Genomic DNA, 20,000 nt, shown 5'->3' with positions numbered 1-20,000 from the left:
TTTTGCCAAGAGTGAAAGAATCAGTAGCAGAGTGAGAGATGCCAATCAAAATAGTACATTTCATAGGAAGTTTTAAACAAATAAAATGGAAAATTATTTTTGACGTTTCTGTTCAATCTTTCTATTCCAACAATTTCCCTTTGTCAAACATAATTTATTCTCCCCATGTACGTTTTGTTAATCCTTGTTTTTGTTTCTTTATCCTTTTAGAATGTTGAATAAGTAAAAAATACAGTTATGTAGAAAAAATCTCGACGGTAAAGTAGAAGGATGTTCCATTTAATATTTAAATAATATACGAGTACAAATCGGGAAGAAAAAAACTCCATACAAGATAATGCTATTATACGTTTGTGTGAAGGCATCTTGCCCTTTACCTGTACACTTACCACCCTTGTAAAATCGTGCTATCAATAAAACAAGAAATGCTGGTACTGGGTGACTGGATGATATAACGCAATGCAGAACAGCAAATTAAAAATGGAAGATTGATATTAACAAGAACATCGTTTAATGTCGTCTACCTTTCACAGTGCTCCTTACAAGTTAGGTTGTAAAGCTTCACTAAAGTTACACACACACACACACACACACACACACACACACACACACACACACACACCATTTTAATTGAGGCCGACTCCTGCAACAGATATACACAACAGTAAGGCTTTAGAGAAGCTTAGAATTCCGTTTTCATTATGACTGTTAGTTTATTCACATGCGTCATTTGTCTCTTACCTTGAATTTTGGACATTATCTCTGCTCTGATTGACCAGTACTGTACACTATTTCTAGAAAATGACCAGTGCTCTGTGACACTAGTACAGAGCACTATTGTAGAAAATGGTCAGGAATTCCTTACCGTCCACCGCATTCCTTCGGCTGCTAATGGAGCATTTTCTGTAGTGGAAAATATTACCCTGGTATGGAAGTGGCGTTCATTGTACATGTGGCTTATTTAGGCTCCAGTCTATATTTCATTTGCATTGGATACCGAATAACATCCCAGTTTAAATCAGTGATCGGGTTTTCCAGTGTGAAGCGCCCTCTCCCTTACGCCCTCCATTACAACCGTCCATTATTACTACCAAGATCCCAGCCCAGCAGGCAAACTGGCCGGAAAAAAACGCATCAGCATATATCTGCCTTACACCACTTCTTTCCAGCATTCACAACTATTTGCAGTAAAATTGTAAAAATACTGCAAGAGTCCTTAAGGAGGACACTGATCCGACCCAAGGTGCGGTGGCCAAAAGAATGCTGCAATATAACCACATGGGAAATCATAAAAAGTTCATGTTCATGGTTCCCCGTCCACATGACCGGCCCTGGCCAATCCCAGTACCCAGCCACTCATAAAGTTCTATCACAAAGTTGTAAATTTTCATAAAACAACAAGGAATTTATTGCATTTCTTCTTGACTGCTTTAACAGCAGGCTTCTCAGACGCCATCTTTTTTTTCACCAATATATAAATATATATTTATAAATATAGAGATATATTTATAATAATATGGGGATTTGATACTTCAGTAAGCTGTTTGTATAATAAAACATTTACAAACGGTACAGCTAGTAAACAGAAACAATGCCAATAAGAAATAATTTTCTGATAACAACACGGTGTTTTCAAAGTATTTGTTTTACACACGGAGTCAGTTTAGAGAGACAACAGTGGGTTATTGTTATTGATAAAAGAGGCGCAAATGCTATAACATCTTAATTTCATGTCCAGTCTAAATGTTCATTGTCAATTAAAACATGGTGTCGTTTTTGAGCAAGACCTAAGTAGGAAGAACTACCGAGAGTGTTTTTAATAAAAAATGATATAGAAAAAAATGTTTTCTGGAAGGTGATCACTTTTGTTAAATATTTACCTGCGTGTTCTGTTAAATGTTTACCTGAGGAAAGTTAACATTGAAAAAGAACCCCTTCCCTATTTCAATAGTCATGCCGACAGAAAAATATATCCGATTTAAATATTGCTTACTTTCCCTCTCTGAATTTTGTGGATATAGTTATTATATAGGTGAAACAATTCTATGGGCATGCACTTCTAATAACACTTAAGTGGTCCATGTTATTTTTAGGGATTGTGTAAAACTACTAAAGTAAAATTCTAGCAGTCTGACCGCAGATAATTATACAGTGCCCTCTGTGACATGAACATAGCATTTAAAATGCTACACTACTTTTGGAGATATAACTGTTTAAGTAACTATAAACATTAGTGTACAAGGAGGACATTACTGTGCAAAACATATCGCTGTACAAAGTTTACTGGGAATAAAATGACCCCTGCTGACAAAATGGTTTGGATCAGAAGAATTTAAGAATGACTACGGCAGGCTACACAGCCATAGCTACCTGCTAATCCTGTTACAGAATTCCGCTTTTTAGTTAGTGTAAATGATGCGTATAGTATGCTATTTTAGTGCTGAATTTCACTTGGGGGATTTTACACACTACCCATATATGAGTGCAAGGGATTTACTGGAGAAAATACAAGTGACTTTTTAAGTTAAACACATAATTGTCGGCCGCACATAAATTCTATTACTCTATTTCATAAACGTAAATATGTACCACTTTGTGAAGCAAACTAATGAGGGGTATTATTTTTATTTTGTTATTGCTTTTTATTTGAGTGTTTGTGCAAGTAAATAAACGAGCTGGGATATGCAGGGCCCTTTTTCAGTTATGACCTGTTTGCAGGCACTTGAAAGTAACTAAAATGACAAAATGGGAAAAAATAGGTAGGTTAATAAAACGAAGAACATGGATAAATCCACTTAGTGGTAAAGATGAGAACAGGATATAATCATTGATCAATGAAAAAGAGTGCGGCACCTGAATTTCAGTCTTGCCATCGCCTTAAGATTGACGAAACCTAATTATTTGTGTATAGTGTACTAAGAATACAGATTTATAGAGCGTTATAGCATTTAGAAATTATGTTTCTATAAACAGGAATATGGGATTGATATACCAGGATTTTTTAAAGGTGGTAGGTATAATTTATTCTGATATTTTCGATGTGGTTATTTTAACGCGTGCGATAGGATTTGATTATATTTTAATGTGCTGTGTGGTTGTCATTAAAAAAAAAATACAAATCGATATAAAATAATAAACAGGAAGAGGAAGCAAATAATGATGTTATTTAGCCAACTTACCAAGACATACAATAAGATCACAATACTGTTCATTAGAACTAAAATTATTCATAACTTGTGAAGGCAATCTCTGTATCTATATTGTTACTCAAAATTAAAACATATAGAACTGAATAACGTTGTTAAAAACGACTTTATTAAAAGGCACACAAAAAGAAACACACACACACACACACACAAACACACACACACACACAAACACACACGTAATTTTTTAATGTTTTCTAACAGTTCTGTTACTGCAAAAGAGGCTCGTGTGTAGAGTTCTGTGTGTATGTTATAACCTCAAAAAATGCATCAATATAAATTTATAACAATAAGTATTACAAAAAAGTGATAATATACATAAAAACTAAACCGTGACTAAATATTAAATAATAAAAAACAATATCCATTAGAAACAAGAGAAATGTGTGGAGATAAAAATAAATAAATAAATATGAAGAACATTTTTAATATTTTTTGTAATTTCCAGTTAACGTTTTTTTTAACTAAAAAATACTCAGATATTTTCATGTTTGTAATATAACTGCCTCTATTTGAACTTTTCACTGTCCTACCAAAACATTTAAAGTATAAAATCGTCTTGTTTTTCATATACAATTTGAAAGTAGGTAGTGCTGTATATTGGATAGTTTCACATTAAAATTTGAAGATTTGTTTTCACCAAAGTTCCTTAAAATGTATAGAATTTTAGTTTAAACTCGATAGTAATTTATGTGTTTATATAGCTGTTAAGACATATTTTTAAAACTTTCCCAGGACAGCGTGTGAGAGAGACAGATACAGAAGTGTGATTGTGTGTATGTGTTATATTCATTACATTGGCATATTAACAAATATAACACTAAAATGTATCCCTAACATGTGTCAAAATTAACTCCGACAAAATAAAAAATATATAACTATAGTAATGTCCAATGTACAGTATATATGCCTTTATACACGAGGACTAATTTTAAATTCTGTTGTTAACCTGCCTTTTTCTATAACATTTTACTTTTTGCACTTTTTCATAGAATTCAACTGGAAAACTGTCACACACACACACACGTTCCATAGATTTGCACCTATTTTGTGTGTGTGTGTGTGTGTTTGTGTGAGTGTGTGCATGTGTGTGTGCGTGTGTGTGTGTGTGTGTGTGTGTGTGTGTGTGTGTGTGTGTGTGTGTGTGTGTGTATTTAGAAGAGTGAAACACAGAGGGGAGGTATGAAAAGCACTTCTTCATTTGTTGTAAGACTTATAGTGGATTGTGATGTACTAAACAAACCATTCGAGTGTAGCCTGCAGTAGGAAGGCATTTGATAAGATACAGGACATTTACTTTATAAAACAATGCTTATTTAAACCTTATAGATCCACAGTAAACTGAATGTATACAAAGCCATGGAACTAAATGCTAGAGTTTTATTAAAATGATATGCTAAACTAGTAGGTAAGTAATAGTGATTTATAAATAGTTATTTTTAAAGACTTTTAGATGCAGTGAGGATTTTGACATGAGGCACTAAACAAGCAGTATTCTATTTAGTAATGGGTGACTAAAATGGAATGCTGCTGCGCGTCGTTTCTCTTTATTCCATTCGCCTGCTGCACAAAATGAGGAAGTCATTTAACTGCAAAACAGTTCCCGTGTTGCTTCCCAAAACAGACATTTGTCTGCACTATGTTTACTTGTGTAACAAATAAACGAAACAAACAAAGAATAACAGTAAGAAACAGATACAAATGCAGATGCATGGAATATTAGCAATAATGGATCATAACTTCTGCTTCACATCTTATAAACTTGCAACAGTCTCTGTTAGTGTGTTTGCATGTGTAGATAGATACATAGACAGCTAGCTCGATTGGTAGATCGATAGATAGATAACAGACAGAGATAGATAGATGGATGGATGGATAGATAGATAGATAGATAGATAGATAGATAGATAGATAGATAGATAGATAGATAGATAGATAGATAGATAGATAGATAACAGTCAGAGAGAGAGAGATAGATAGATAGATAGATAGATAGATAGATAGATAGATAGATAGATAGATAGATAGATAGATAGATAGATAGATAGATAGATAGATAGATAGATAGATAGATAGATAGATAGATAGATAGATAACAGACAGAGATAGATAGATAGATAGATAGATAGATAGATAGATAGATAGATAGATAGATAGATAGATAGATAGATGGATAGATATGTGTAAGTACTTTGGCAATACCAGGAAGTACACAGTAGCATTTTCCATCTGTTTATCTATTTAGTTAGGTAGCTACATTAGGTACATCATCGGTAGGCTTTTAATTAAAGTAATGAATTATCTCTTGAAGTTGTATAATCTGCACACATACCAGTGATATATGCAATGTAAACTAAGCACACTTCAGTCTTTTTTTCCCATGTGGAGATATGTGAGAGGATGTACATTCCTTAAGTTTCATTTTTCCTGCATCTCTTTACTTTTAGGAGACAATGCAACAACGCTTCAAGGCAAATGCACATCATTACACCTCTCGCCCACTGGAATGAGTTAACCAAACACATTCTATAAGGAATCCAGGCATATTACATTTATGTATGTCTGTATGTATTTGGTTTAAATGTGATGTTGGTATTTTCCTAATTCAGGTACACTCAAAACTAACATGAATGCATATATCCCCATATTTTTTGAAAGGAATGACAAACAGTTCTAGGGAGATTGCAGTTGAATGGAAAAGGGATTACTACTGTTTCAGCATGTACTGGGGAACAAGAAATTCAACAGTTTACATGGGAGTTGAGTGAGGAGAAGTAACAAAATCATACTTTAGGGAAACTGTATAAATGCATTTAAAAATGCACTCAAGATAAACAACAATACTGCAAAAAATGATACAGAGTTGCTTCATGTTTGCGAAATAAACAGTCTTATCTGATCCAAAGATATTTATCTGTACCAATACTGAGGTGTATAAATATCAAGTAATACACTTACAAGCTTAATTTAAAACAGGAGTGCACATGCATGTGCACACGCACACACATACACATGCACACACATTCTCTCTCTCTCTCTCTCTCTCTCTCTCCCTCTCTCTCTCTCTCTCCCTCTCTCTCTCCCCCCTCTCTCTCCATCTCTCCATCTCTCTCCCTCTCCCTCTCCCTAGCATGTGATATTAAGATTCAGTGGAGCAGTTAACACAAACACTTGTATGCAGAAAAATGAAGTAGTAAACAGTGTGGATCTGGTGCAGGCTGTACTGTAAAACTATTTTTGTGTAATGAAAGGAATTGCTTTACCTCTTCATTCCACTTCTTTCTGTTACTGGACCACTATGTTGGCATTCATTTAAGTTTGGCAAAATATTGCAAGCAATCATAGATGTATTAATTTACTTAGAGAGTGAAGCATAATTTTATATCCTAGTAAGACACGTAATATACACTGTAGTAGAGTGTGAGATTGTCAGTGTTTTCATAAACACAAATACTTTTTATTAATCTCTGGTAACACTGAAATGAACAGTGATTTGGTTATGTAAATGGTTTATAATGTATAGCTTCTTGTTTATTGGTTCAGTGCCATACAGTGCCAAATTTTCACAGCACTTTACAACTTACACTTTAGAAAGTGAGCTCTGTTTCTGAAGAAAGACCAAGACAGGTGTCAGTAGAAATCAAGTATTATATACTTGTCTGCAAGAAAAATGAAAGCTGCAAGCAGGACAAGGAAAGCTTTAATGTATTACATATAGTTTGTGATGTAAATGCTTCACTTTTTTACCATAGACAGTAGGCTCTATTTTGTTATCTTGCACATTGTTTGCTTGTTAGAAATAATTATACTAATAGAAAAATAAAGCAAAAAGTGGTTAAAGAATGTCACAGTACATGACTATATGTAAAGCTTATATGTAACATAAGTAAAAAAATAAAGCTTTCTCACCAGTACAACAACACAGCAACACATTTTAAATAACTAAGCTGAAGCTTGGTATATTTTAAATATATTTATCCCACACACACACACACACACACACACACACACACACACACACACACACACACACACACACACACACACACACACACACACACACATATTAGGTAACAATAAACACTGTGTACAGATGAAGCTGCTGGTGTAGCACTGGGAGCCATTCACTTTGATAAGCTATACATGATTACTGCAATATTCAATCAATTGAAACTACAGGAATCTGGTACAAAGCACAGCGGTACTCGACTGTGTGCCTGGAACCCGTATATGTGCACATGCACAGCAAGGGATTGTGGGGAAGTTTTCTCTAACTCTAGTGTTCTCTCTCTCTTTGTATATATATATATATATATATATATATATATATATATATAGTATCATTTCACTGAAGGTAAAGAAAGAAAAACAGTAGACATAAATTCATTTCCTTGATAGCATTCTACACAGCATATGTACCATAAGAAGCATTTTTGCAGAGTGGGACCTTCCACTGCATCCCCCTGTGGGTGGGAACTCTCCTCTCATCACCATAATTATATATTCTTCCTCCATGGTTACACGTGGTGAAAATAAAAAACACCAGACACAGTTAATATGTGCTGGTGTACAAACATTGACATTTACAAATCTGGGGTTACAACAGAGTGTGAAGTCATTTGAACCTTCTGTTTTTCTTTCATCCAAACTTGACATGCGTGTGTGTGTGTGTGTGTGTGTGTGCGTGCGCATGCACGCACACACACACACACACACACGCACACACACACACACACACACACACGCATATGCACACACAGTAATTCCAAGCTGATGGAGTACAATTAAAACTTCTTTTGGAAGAAACTGCCTTAATATGCATCACTTTATGTTTGTTGAACCTTTTGTATAATAGGAGTTTTTGTGGCACTTTTTTTGATATTTTCTTAGACCTTTGAAGTGCGAGGAAGTGGCAGTTTCTGCATTGTCCTATCAGAAGTAAAACAAGGAGAAATGCAGTTATGTGAAATGATGTTGGGAAGTTTTCACCCAAACTTCAGGGAAAGCAGAAAGCAACATGACACTTGTCTACAGCCAGCAGACTTTTTCAACAGTGAAGTGAGTGCAACTGTATTGTCTTCCTTATGCAACACCTCTTCTTTTAGGCCTGCCTTCATGAATTTTCTTTATTTCTGCAGGACTGCATTTATTAGAGCACATATTGTAAGAACAATGCTGGAATTTTGGTTCTAAGTTCTGTTAATATATACATTTTCTGTTCTTTCTTTTGTACTTTTGTTTGTTTGAAACTGCAAATCATATGTAGATTCCTTTTCTGTTCTGATATTTCTAACAAGGTTTGACTGCAAGGACCACATTGGTCAAGTTCATCTACTTAACTAAATAAAAATATAAATACATACATACATAGTATCTGCAACAAGGAATAAATATGTTGTGTGTGGTACAGTACGTTATATGTTTTATTTCTAAATAAGAAATATTCTTGTAGAAAACCTCAAGCATTTGATAAATTGGATGATGGCTCTTTAAAAACGAACAGAAGCCATTTTAATTCCAGTGACTATGCTGTTTATTTCTACTGAAGATGCTTCAACTGTATGTTGTGGGGTAATTGAATATCTGTCATGTACAAATGATGACACAATGTTCTATACTGAAAATAAATAAAGTGTATCATTTAAAACTCTCTAAAGAGCTCAACCTTTATTTGTGTTTGTCTGAGCATGTTTTTGCTGCTGGTTATTAAAGGTGTGTTACGTTTTACACAGGGAAGCTTCTCCTTCTAATCTACTGTTTGAAGTTTCCATTCTGACATTTGCTTTATCAGTGCATATTAAGTTTTCCATTTATAATGTCAACACTTTTCAGTGCTATACAATATTACATTTATCTTCTTTTAATGATGGTATATATGCACTATTTTATGTGTATTATTATTATTATTACTATAAATATGTGTATTAATATTTGTATTAATCTACAGTATGAATTTGCAACGAATTGTAATGTGATGCCACTTTTCACTCATGTATATGTATTTTCTATTATTTTATTGGTGGAGCTTTTCTGGCATCCACTGAAAATGGATAAAATTATCCATTCAGTTTCACAGTAAAAAAATGTCAGTAAATAAATAAATCATTTTGTAGTGGTAGCCGTAAAGTAATGTTCTGCATTGATGATGAACACTGCTGAAAAGGAAAAGGAGGTAAGAAATAACTTGAAAAGGAACTCTGAAAAACAGGATGCAGGGACATTGCAAAGGCCTGTGAATAAAACATTTATATTGACAGTCTAGGCATGCATATGCAAAACAAATGCTTTTAACATAACAAAGCATGACCATAAAATAAAAAATGCATACAGAGGAATGATATCAAAGGCTTAAAAGCTTTGACATTTTCTGCTTCTGTGAAAGTTTACATCCCACAGAGCATAATGAATTTTACTAGTGTTTTATTAAATATACATTACTAAGAATATTATGATTTATTTTTTGTGTAGTGTTGAATATAGAATATATAAGTATAGGGAAGGTAGTGGCAATGTTAATAGTTATATTAGTCTATGAATTTACATTATAATATGATGCCAGTTTTCATCCATGTATGTGTATTTTCTGTTCTTTTATTTATGGAGCTTTTCTGTCCAGGCAACCATTGAAAATGGATAAAAGTATCCATTCAGACCTTCCCAGCAAACAAAAGTCAACAAATAAATAAATAAGTTTTTACTGGTAGCCACGACTAATGTTTGGCATTGATGTTGGACAGTGCTGAAAAGGAGGGAAGAAGTAACTTGAAAAGAACTCTGAAAAACAGGACACATGGACATTGCAAAGGCTTGTGAATAAAACATTTATATTGACAGTCCTAGGCATGAACATGCAAAACAAATGCCTTTAAAGTTACAAAATGTGGCCATCAAATAAAGAAATCCATAAAGATGAATGATATCATAAGGCTTAAAAGATGTTTCCTTTTCTGCTTTTGAAAGTTTACATCTCACAAAATGTACTGAATTAGTGTTTTATTAAATACACTCTACTAAGAATATTATGATTTGCTCTTTGTGTGGTGTTGAATATAGAGCCTATGGATATAGTTAAGGTAGTGATAATACTCTAGATATGTGCTGGATGAAGTGCTGTGTGATCCTATTGCTACATGACATCTTAGAAGACAACTATGCCCTAAACCATAACATTTATTTTTCCCAGAGTGAATTATCATCCTTCGAGAATGATGTCCATCGTCCTTAGAAAATTATGTCCATACTGTTACATAAAAAAACATGACTTAGAAGTTCCTCTCCATCTGTGGTGTTTCTATTGTAGTCTGCCCTCTGCAGGTGGGGCATTTCTGCCCCCATCTGCTTCCACAGTACACACCATGAAGGCTGAATGATACTTCCTTTAGGTCTAATGTAAGTCTGTCTTGCATTAATTTTGCCTATCACATCTGAAAGTCTTTTGCCAAGGAAAACACACAGCAAGTTACTTGTAACTTTTACTGTTTATTATTGTTATTATTATTATTATTATTATTATTATTATTATTATTTCACCCCTACTGAGGTAATAAAGCTATTCATTCACTAAATTCCTAGCTCTTTATAGCTACATTCTTTCCATTGTCTGGTGTCATAAAACTCTAAAGCCTTTTGAAGTCTGAAGTCAAATAAACCTAATAACCACCAAGAACAACTTTAGTAATTAGCTGAACTTTGTAAGCCAGAAAACGTTACCTTCTGGATGACTCAGAGTAGGAAGACAAGACCTGAAACTCACAAGATAGCAACTTTTTTTTAAAAAAGGTTATGATGTTATTTGTGTTTCACTGTTGCAGTCATCACACTTGGGTTTTCTGCCTGCAGGTAGCCATCTCAGATGTTTCATTGTTGTTTTGTAAGATCTTTTCACAGAGGTGTAACATGTATATAGCAAACAAATATGCAAGAAACAGTGCAAAAATCGCTTACTTTTATACTGAGGATTCTCAAACTGTTGTTGCAGTCTAATCAGCTGTGCGTTCACACTGCATTATAAACAAGAAATAGCTTTCCAATGAAAGCTCACATCAGCATGTCTGTCTTCCAGCTCACGAGGGCATTCAGGCTTATAAAAATTAAAAATTATTAATAACTAGTTATTGTACTGCTATCAGGTTTGGATTGTGTAGAATTTTATGGCAAAATAAAATAGCTACATTTCAGGTTTCTGTCTTTAGTGGCCGTTTAACTCTGCTTGAGTCATGCCTGTACTTAAACCTAGAAAAGTCACATTCACCGTCAGTACTAGCTAAAGATTCCTGACTAACATATATTGTTTTTTGAATAAATGTTTTAAATTTCAACACCGTGTTGCCCCCTGGAACTTGTGAACAAGACATTTATATAGCAGCCTATCCAGTGGTCATTAGATAGACATGGTGACATATGCACATGCCTGTTCTAATGCTTAACTGCTATACTCTGCCATAAGCCTGTTTCCCTTTGTGCCACTAATCTCCTTTAGTGTGCTGTTGTGTTATTTTTTAAGTGAGGTCCTGCTTTCTTTTTCCACAGCTCTCCACTTAAATTGTCTCTGATCAGGTTACATCAAACTACAAATACATGCACGCAAACTACTTACCACAGAAGCTATTTACTTTGTCCTCATATCTACTTGTTCTGTTCTACTATCCTTCTGTGCCAGGGATTCTGAAATGCTGAAATGTGTCTTTCTTTGTGGAGCTCCAGGCATGTTGCAGTGGAAGCCCAAGGAAGTCTAAAAACATTATATTCTTAAATTTAATTAGCCAGTATTCATTTTATATGGGACTAAATGTACTTGACTACATTCAGAAAGATAACCTTTAAATGGGAGTTACTTGCTGATAATCAGTAATTAAAGAACAATGACCCATGTTCGGGTATTTGTGTGTATGCTGTCGCTGGATACAGCAGCATATGATTTTCTGTATAGAGGGAGGCCTGAGGTACTTTTCTGATATTTAGAGGCGGCTACTTATATGGCATTTGAAGGAGCTTACAATGACAGAGTCATAAGCATCCATGTTCTATACTTCTGACACATTGTTACCCCGTTTTAGGTTTTAGAACCTTTTATGTCATTTGTCTCTCTGCAATTTCCCAAAAATGCATGGAAAATTAAAATAAAATAACTAAATATCAGTTTAAACTTGGTACCAACTGTAACACATTTTCTGAGCCTATCACTGATTATGTAAACTTCATTTACTGAGTGTTTTCTGCGCTCAGGAACTACTGTAATATATGCAATCAACTAATTTCATTCTTTTGTCAAGTGACTAATGTTTGGCTCTATGTATTACCTTAACTACTGCATAATGTCAACAATTAATTCTACTCATAGATATATGTATGGTTTTGCAAGCAGTATATTTTATATGTAGGTTATGCATTTTCAAGCTATATATTTTACTGTGTAATTCACCCTTAGCTAACTGCCTCTGACTTGTAGGGGCAAAAATGGGCCTCGTTCATGCACTTTGTTTCAGATGTTAAAATAAAAAGAACATTTAAAAAACTACACAGTCAGCATTTTTAACTGTCATCTCAAAATGTGTAGTGTACATATTTCATTTTTCCTTTTAATTTTAGTGTGCCTCAACCATTTTATATGTTTTCGATCACTGCATACCACAAGTGTTTCTATCCTCTGTTTAATAACAATGAAAATATTAGTGGTGGTTGTTTGAAAAACGAAACACCTCCTAATAGTAATTAACAGTAATGCATAAGCCAAGTGTGTGTGTGTGTGTGTGTGTGTGTGTAGGGAGCTTATAGTGTAAAATAAAGCTCATATTCCTTTCTATGATGAATTCTGCAAGCAATAGCACATACCAATAAGTTGTCAGACAGTTTTACATTTCTGGGAGTAGTAGCCCAAAACATCTGGATGTTTTAGATTTGCACACTTGAAGAAATGGGCAGTAGAGACGAGAACAGACCCTGTGCAATATTAAACAACACATTACATTTGCAAGATACAGACCATTTAACTGAAAAAGGAAAGCCAGAGTTCAATTTAAATGTTTATTTTAAACCAAATAAATTGCTTTATTGCGAGTTAAGTGTTCCAAGGTGCAACTGTCAACTACAGACGTCTAGCAAAACGAAAATATCACAACACAAAGTATCTAGTGCCATTTACAAGTGGTCCGCTGAAAAACACATTCAATACAAGACACTGAGAACAACATCAAGAGAGATGCAGTGCAAGTTGTACATTGCACGACTTCTTTATGTACAGATCTGTGCCAAGGAAGTTCCCTTTTATACTTTACGTTTTAAAACCAAGTTTTACAAGGACACATTTCAGTGCGGAAGGATACAGCTTATTTCAAAAGGAAAGAGGGTCACTGCTGAAATGTTTTGTAAGATATAAAAAGTTTGGGACCTTCCTGGTGTGGTGTAAATCCAAGTCAGACAATACTTGCAAACTGAAGGGGTGCAGGGTTGAAACCCAGGCCTATGTGACCCTCTCAACCTCAAAATAATACATTTCCGCACTGTAAGACAACACAGCTACAGTAAGACTCACATAAAAATAAAAAATAACAATATGTGTAACAGTTAGGTAATATCCTTGCCGCTGTACAGAAAAAAAAAGATCTTCGGTTTTAGGTAGTATGCATTTCAGTGTTGGGAGCAGAATATATTATGCCCATTTCAGTCTGCTAATCAGCTTCTTGGTTTGAGCAATTTGTAGTTAAGCATTCACTCTTCCTCCTCCTCCTCTTCCTCTTCTGCCTCTGTTTTTTCCTGGTTGCTTGCAGGCTGGCCAGAAGTTTTGTTTTCTTTCTTCCACTTCATGCGTCTGTTTTGGAACCAGATTTTAATCTGTCTTTCGGTAAGACAAAGTGCATGGGCGATCTCGATGCGTCTTCGTCTGGTTAAGTAACGATTGTAGTGAAACTCTTTTTCCAACTCCAGAGTTTGGTACCGTGTGTAAGTCTGGCGACCCCTCTTTCTGTCGGACCCTGTGGATCACCAAACAGAAACCATTTAACGGACTTGAAAAATAAGCAAGTGAACCAAAACAATAAGAACAGGTTACGCAGTTTGCATAAAAATAACACGAAATACGTTTTATGAAAAAAAAAAGACAGAAGAAGAACAGATTAGATAAATAAAAGTGATTCAACGTATACAACATGGATAAAAAGTAACACAAAATTATTTTTTAGACAAGGAAGGGTACGGTGCACCTACAAAAATGAAACCAAAATAATTACCTATCAAAGAAAATGCATTTTATAATTGGATGTTTGTCACTATTAGTCCCTTAAAATCGTTACCAGCTTCACTTGACCAACGTCATTACATTATTTTAACAAGTTCGCCCTCATTTCTAAATAAAGATAACCAGCAGTATTTAAAGTTTGGGGCGTGGGCAACAACATTATAGCAACTGAACTAAAATGTAATTTACCTGGGCGACTCCGTCCTTACAATACTGTCATTGATATAGTCAGTAACAGTGTCAAATCGCCATCAGGTTTTCCATATATTTTTGTTGAAAAATGCAAAATCGTTTCTTCAGTTGATACTGAACTCTGTGTGGGTTAATATGCAGACAAAATTAAGCCAGCCAGCAGCAGACTTATTGACCTGTTTAGGGATGTTTATACTAATATAGACTAAAGGTTGGTTATTCATACCAGCTACTATAGCAACGTGTCCATTAACAGGAGCGCGGAGGATTAAGGTGCTGGACAACACTGCCACGCATCGCCTTAAAAGAGGAACTCCAAAAGACGAGGTCTGCTGGGATACTAGCCTAGGCAGCTCAACTACATTTCAGGTTTAGCACTGCAAACCCTGGGGTTTGGGACAGTGGTAACCTACTGTCACACTGACTTTCTTCTTGACACGATATCTTCTGTTTGTGTCGGTAAGAGCCCCAACAACATGAAAATTACAGGTCCATTGTCAATGTTTATTAGTAGACAACTGCCTTACACAAAGAAGAACCGGGTTTACCGTTGTACTTAGGATATACTGCAACCTTCAAATACATCACTTTTCATCAAAACCAGGGCGTCCTTCCTTTAGATATGGTTGTTTTAAGTTATTTAAAATAGCAGTAATAATAACGGCAGATTACCAAGCCGCTTGTCTCCTAACAGCATCACAATAAACTAATGCACACGTATATCAAAACATGTATCCTGCAAGGTTAAGCGAAATAGTACTTGACGTGCACAAATGACATGCTGTCTAAGCAGGCAGTCTAATGTCACTGAAGCTATACTTTTGGTAGAAACAAAAGTAACGGGCACCCATCAGTGGGTGGAATCTACTCACGGATACTCATGGTTATCAGGACACATGGAATAGTTAATTCTAATTAAGCTTTTGGATACCTACAATGAACCATTGCATTTTGTGCAATGTCTGAAAACAAGAACTTAGTAAACATTCTCGTAACACTCTGTTTTGTCTGTGGGTTGGCAGCCAGACTACAAAATGTTTATGGGCCAAATCAAAAGCAGGAACTATTTTTTTTTTTCTTCTTCAGGTTTTCCCTGAATTCTAAAAAGGAAACTATACGCCCCTACCGTGTGTGTGTTGGGGGTGCAACTTTATTAATATAACAGCATTTTAAGTAACACATCAGCACTTTGGGGAAAACTGCACTAATGCCAGCAAGTCGGCGTGTACATTATAAATTAATACCGCCTGATGCTCAGTCAAAACTGTCAAGCGATGGGCATTAATACAACATAAACTTCTCCAAGGCGTCATCATTTAAAGAGTGTTTCCTGAATCAGACTGCATCCTCGTTAACAATACACAGTAACAGATATCTGAAGTAAAATTAGAACTGGGACTACGGCCTGCTCTCTAGTTAGATGCACAAATCCTTTAAATAACTACTCCTATATTTATATGGTACCATCCAACCTTAAAAAGGACATTTAGGCAAATACAAGACACGCAGTTTTTTCGCAGTCTTTTCAAATAAATATTCCCTGCAAGCAATCTCTATGACTTACTTATTCCCTGCAAGCCATCTCTATGACTTACAGAAGGACTATAGAATCCGGTGGATTCCTACAGGGCCTGATCACAGAGAATGTAATTCGCAGTAATATTTTGGAAGGATTTAACAGTGTCATAAATTCTGCAAAATGTGTGTTGTAGCAGTCTTGTCATTTTATTTCATAGCTCCAGGTTTACCAGCCAACACTCATAAAGACGCTGTTGTAATTTTAAAATGATCAAAGCAGTCTAAAAAAAACAAAAACACTTGTCAAATTAAGGAGTGTTTGTGTTCTTCTGTGTCTACTCTAACTGAGAAACACTTCTAATTTCGGACAGGATTAAGACAAGGGACCTCCAGTCATTTTATACATTTTATACAGCGAGTGTGGCATGGCTGCTGAGCGAATAACTGTATCAACTCTTTGGAAACAACCACTCCTGGCTCTGGCATCCGCAAATATTGGTCCCATCAGAAGACTGGCGTCAGGAAAGACGAAATAAAAAAGTATAGCAAAGACAGAGGGCTTAAGGTTCCTCATTCACACTGGGCGTCTTTATGGTACGAGGTGCCTTTGCAGTCCATATCCTTAACACTTAAATGTATATGTTTAACGGATTCTTCACAATGTTCATTATAGGCACAATAGTAGGCTCTAAATACAACAAATCAACAGCGTTGAAACATTTATTGAATTTTATCCGGAGGACCTTACCTGTGCTTCTCATCCAAGGATAGATCCGGAAGTTATTGTCGCTGTGTTCGGGGTCTCTCTGCTCCGTTTTGTTGCAGTTTTGCTTGGAGGCATCCCCTGGACACATAATGGAGAGGCTCTGCTCAAATGGTGAGCAATGCATGTTGAAAGAACTTGCTTCGAGACCATAGCCAGTGGAATACATACCAGAGGTCTGGGGATGTAGGCTACTTCCACTGGAATATAAAGCGGGCATGGAAGGCATGGAAGCAGCAAAAGAAGCTCCAGACCCCGAACCATATCCAGATCGTTGGGAATTTGAAGCAAAAGCACAAGAAGTTTGCTCTGGAAAAACCCCGGACGGGAAAACCGAACTTGCTGCTTGATATTTGGAAAATAAAGCATTCGCATAATACAATGAACTCATAATTTGGGCGGGTGATTTGTAGGCCAGGACGTTTTAGTGTCGGTTTTACGAGGTACCTTGATATATTACGGAATTAGAGTCCAGATTTACACCAAAAAGGACCCCCTTTTTCCTCCTGCACCACGTGACGCTTACTCACGTGATTTTTTAGCAGCCAATTAAAACCTGGCTTCCCACTGACCCTGTAATGTAGAAAATCTGTAATACTGTTAGTTTATAAAATATGTGATGACTGTTTTGTTATATAACTCTAAATATATATGCGGAATGCTTAAAGTTCCCCGAGGAAATAAGAAGTGGACAGTCAGCTCTCCTCAGTGATACAATCTCAAATGCTAAAACGGACTTTTTGTCTGTGCTGTCAGACATACATGGAGTGGGCTACGTTTATTGCGCAGCACCCCTGAAATATCGCTACATTTCGTCCAATATGCAGACAGTGCTCATCTGGACAGTAAGTAGCATTTTTAAGTAACTGTCATAAGAATCATAAAGCGTCCCCTCCACACGCACATACATGACTACACCCTGTTTTTGCACAGACACCCCCCAACACACACACACACACACACACCTTTTATTACTGCAGCACACTAGACTTTTCCCAATATTTGTTTCATCTCGGACAGGACACCAGGAGTTTCGGTAGTTGTGCAACAGCAGCACTTGGTGTTAGCTTCATGGTGCGCTTAGATTATACAGCGGCTGTTAAGAGCTACTGAAATAGAATTTTAAAAATTTAGCATGCTAACCCGAACGGCTTTTTACTCGATATACTACAGTAAGGAAATGACAGGCGCCAGAGTCTTTACTTGAAAGGCGTACAAATATGTCTACTTAATTTAATTGTACTCAGATTAACAGATGAAAGAAGCAAGGCATGGCAAGAACATAAATAATCTCTTTTAACTTTCCATGGGTATACGTTAAGTACACTGCATGGCTAAGGCAACCACCATGTTAGATTAATTAAGTTTCAGCATATACATCACTCCCAAGTACTTCCATTTCTTCTTGTTTACTTACGTTCTTGGTAGTTCTTATACTTACTCAACGTTCCATGTCTGTAACAATGTAGCAGTTACCTGAAATGTTATATACACGTGACTTATTTTAAAATATATACTTGAGTCATTTATTTCTCAGAAATAAATAAATGAATAATGCTAATGTGGAGCTTCATGCAGAGATTTAACTCTCTTGCACTAAAGTAGCTTTTGGTTTACAGAAGAAAGCTCGCTATTTCTTGCTCCCCTTGACAGAAAGGCCACATTTGACTGCAATGCCTGTTACAAAGCTGTGTTTTATTTTCTTTCTAGCTGAACAGTCTGAAGGAAATGAAGCAGAGCAAACCAATGATGTCACGGGTTCTCGCTTGTAAATTTTATTGTACTTGTTTCTTTCGCCGCTTCCAGGTTTAGACAATAGAACAAAGTGATGGAGGACAATCGGATATATCATCAGGATCCCCCATAAAGCAATTCACATATACAGTATACATTCCTTTTCCACAGTAAACGCAGAAGCACTTTACAGCCCATGTCACTGTGTGCATGCTAACACAACTGAAAAACCAAAAGGTCTGCATTAAGCACAGAATATACTACAAGGTAAACAGAAGTAAGACTACAGTACCAATAGGCAGTTTCATGTTGTTGGTTCCCCCTCCCTCAAGAAAGGAAAGGCAAAATAAAATAGAAAGAAGAAACACAATCCATTTAATTACAATAATCGTATTTAAGGAACTGCACAAGGTAACCCAAGCTATCTATAGCATTGAAAAGCAGTGCTGAATATTACAAAAAATCACAGTAAGGTTCCACAGAAGAGAATACAATTCACTATTGGTGAGCACATCTCTCAAAAGAGAGACTAATGTAATTCATCATTGTTTCTTAGTTTTAGTTTCTGTATCAAAATATTATCAGAAATACGACTCATTCAACTAATTGTTCACAACAGCTGGAGAGCCTTCCTCCTAGAATGATCGCAGTCATTGAGAAGTCGGGACTTTACAAGTGACCATTAAGGTAATAAACGTTCATTTGTTGTCTTTTTTCTGTCCTTCTACGGTCTCTTCCGCATCTTCTGACCTTTCGGTTTTTTGCTTCTCGAGTTCTTCTTGTTCACATTTGGTGCTTGGGAACTTATCTTTGTTATTCTCCTTTTTCCATTTCATCCTCCTGTTTTGGAACCAGATTTTAACCTGTCTTTCTGTCAGTCCTAGGGCATGGGATACTTCAATCCGTCGTTTGCGAGTCAGGTAAGGATTAAACAGGAATTCTTTCTCCAGTTCCAGGGTCTGGTAACGACTGTATGTCTGTCTTCCTCGTCTCCGTCCAGCAGCTACTGGGAAAATAAGGGGAAATGTATACATAATTAAAAATATATATATACATATCAGTAAATTCCAAGAATATATATATATATTTATTCATATCACTGAAATGTACAGATACAGCACTTCAAGCAATGATTCGCGGTTTTCAGCAAAGTATAGAATTAAAGTGAAGCAGGGCTGAAATTATAAACCAAGTTTTCTATGATGTTTATAAGCAATGTTCTAGAAAAGACAACAGATGTTAGTTTGTGAGTGTGTAAATAAAGATGCAATCAACTTGGTGAAAGTCTAAAAGAGGCTCTCTGTGATTCCCACAAGAAGAAAGCTTCTTCAGGGTCATTAAACTATAAAGTAAT

At 35.7% G+C, this 20,000-nt stretch overlaps 2 protein-coding genes and 1 long non-coding RNA gene across 4 annotated transcripts in view; all 3 read right to left on the bottom strand.

The window, feature by feature from the left end:
- Positions 1-1,261, bottom strand: part of LOC122788271 — a 179,171-nt gene extending 177,910 nt beyond the window's left edge. Inside the window, exon 1 of the long non-coding RNA XR_006362625.1 lies at positions 866-1,261. This is a non-coding gene — a long non-coding RNA (uncharacterized LOC122788271). The remainder of the gene's footprint in view (positions 1-865) is intronic.
- An 11,954-nt stretch (positions 1,262-13,215) lies between these two features.
- On the bottom strand, positions 13,216-17,591 carry HOXB7 (homeobox B7). Its single transcript, XM_044055324.1, has 2 exons — positions 16,898-17,591; positions 13,216-14,176 (listed from the first exon to the last, which is right to left on the bottom strand). The coding sequence occupies exons 1-2, from the start codon at positions 17,301-17,303 to the stop codon at positions 13,914-13,916; spliced, it is 669 nt and encodes a 222-aa protein (XP_043911259.1). The 5' UTR covers positions 17,304-17,591; the 3' UTR covers positions 13,216-13,913.
- A 1,073-nt stretch (positions 17,592-18,664) lies between these two features.
- HOXB8 (homeobox B8) overlaps positions 18,665-20,000 on the bottom strand; it is a 2,240-nt gene continuing 904 nt past the window's right edge. Inside the window, exon 2 of one of the 2 annotated variants that reach the window (XM_044055322.1) lies at positions 18,665-19,652. In XM_044055322.1, the coding sequence (XP_043911257.1) occupies positions 19,345-19,652 (308 nt within the window). In that variant the 3' untranslated portion in view covers positions 18,665-19,344. The remainder of the gene's footprint in view (positions 19,653-20,000) is intronic. The other variant, XM_044055323.1, reaches the window with a different exon arrangement.

This window comes from Protopterus annectens, chromosome 13.part0 (genome assembly GCF_019279795.1).
Source record: "Protopterus annectens isolate FY-2018-M chromosome 13.part0, PAN1.0, whole genome shotgun sequence".
Lineage (NCBI taxonomy): Eukaryota > Metazoa > Chordata > Ceratodontiformes > Protopteridae > Protopterus > Protopterus annectens.
The sequence above is the reverse complement of the archived record's forward strand: the minus strand, read 5'-3'. Positions and strand labels throughout refer to the sequence as shown.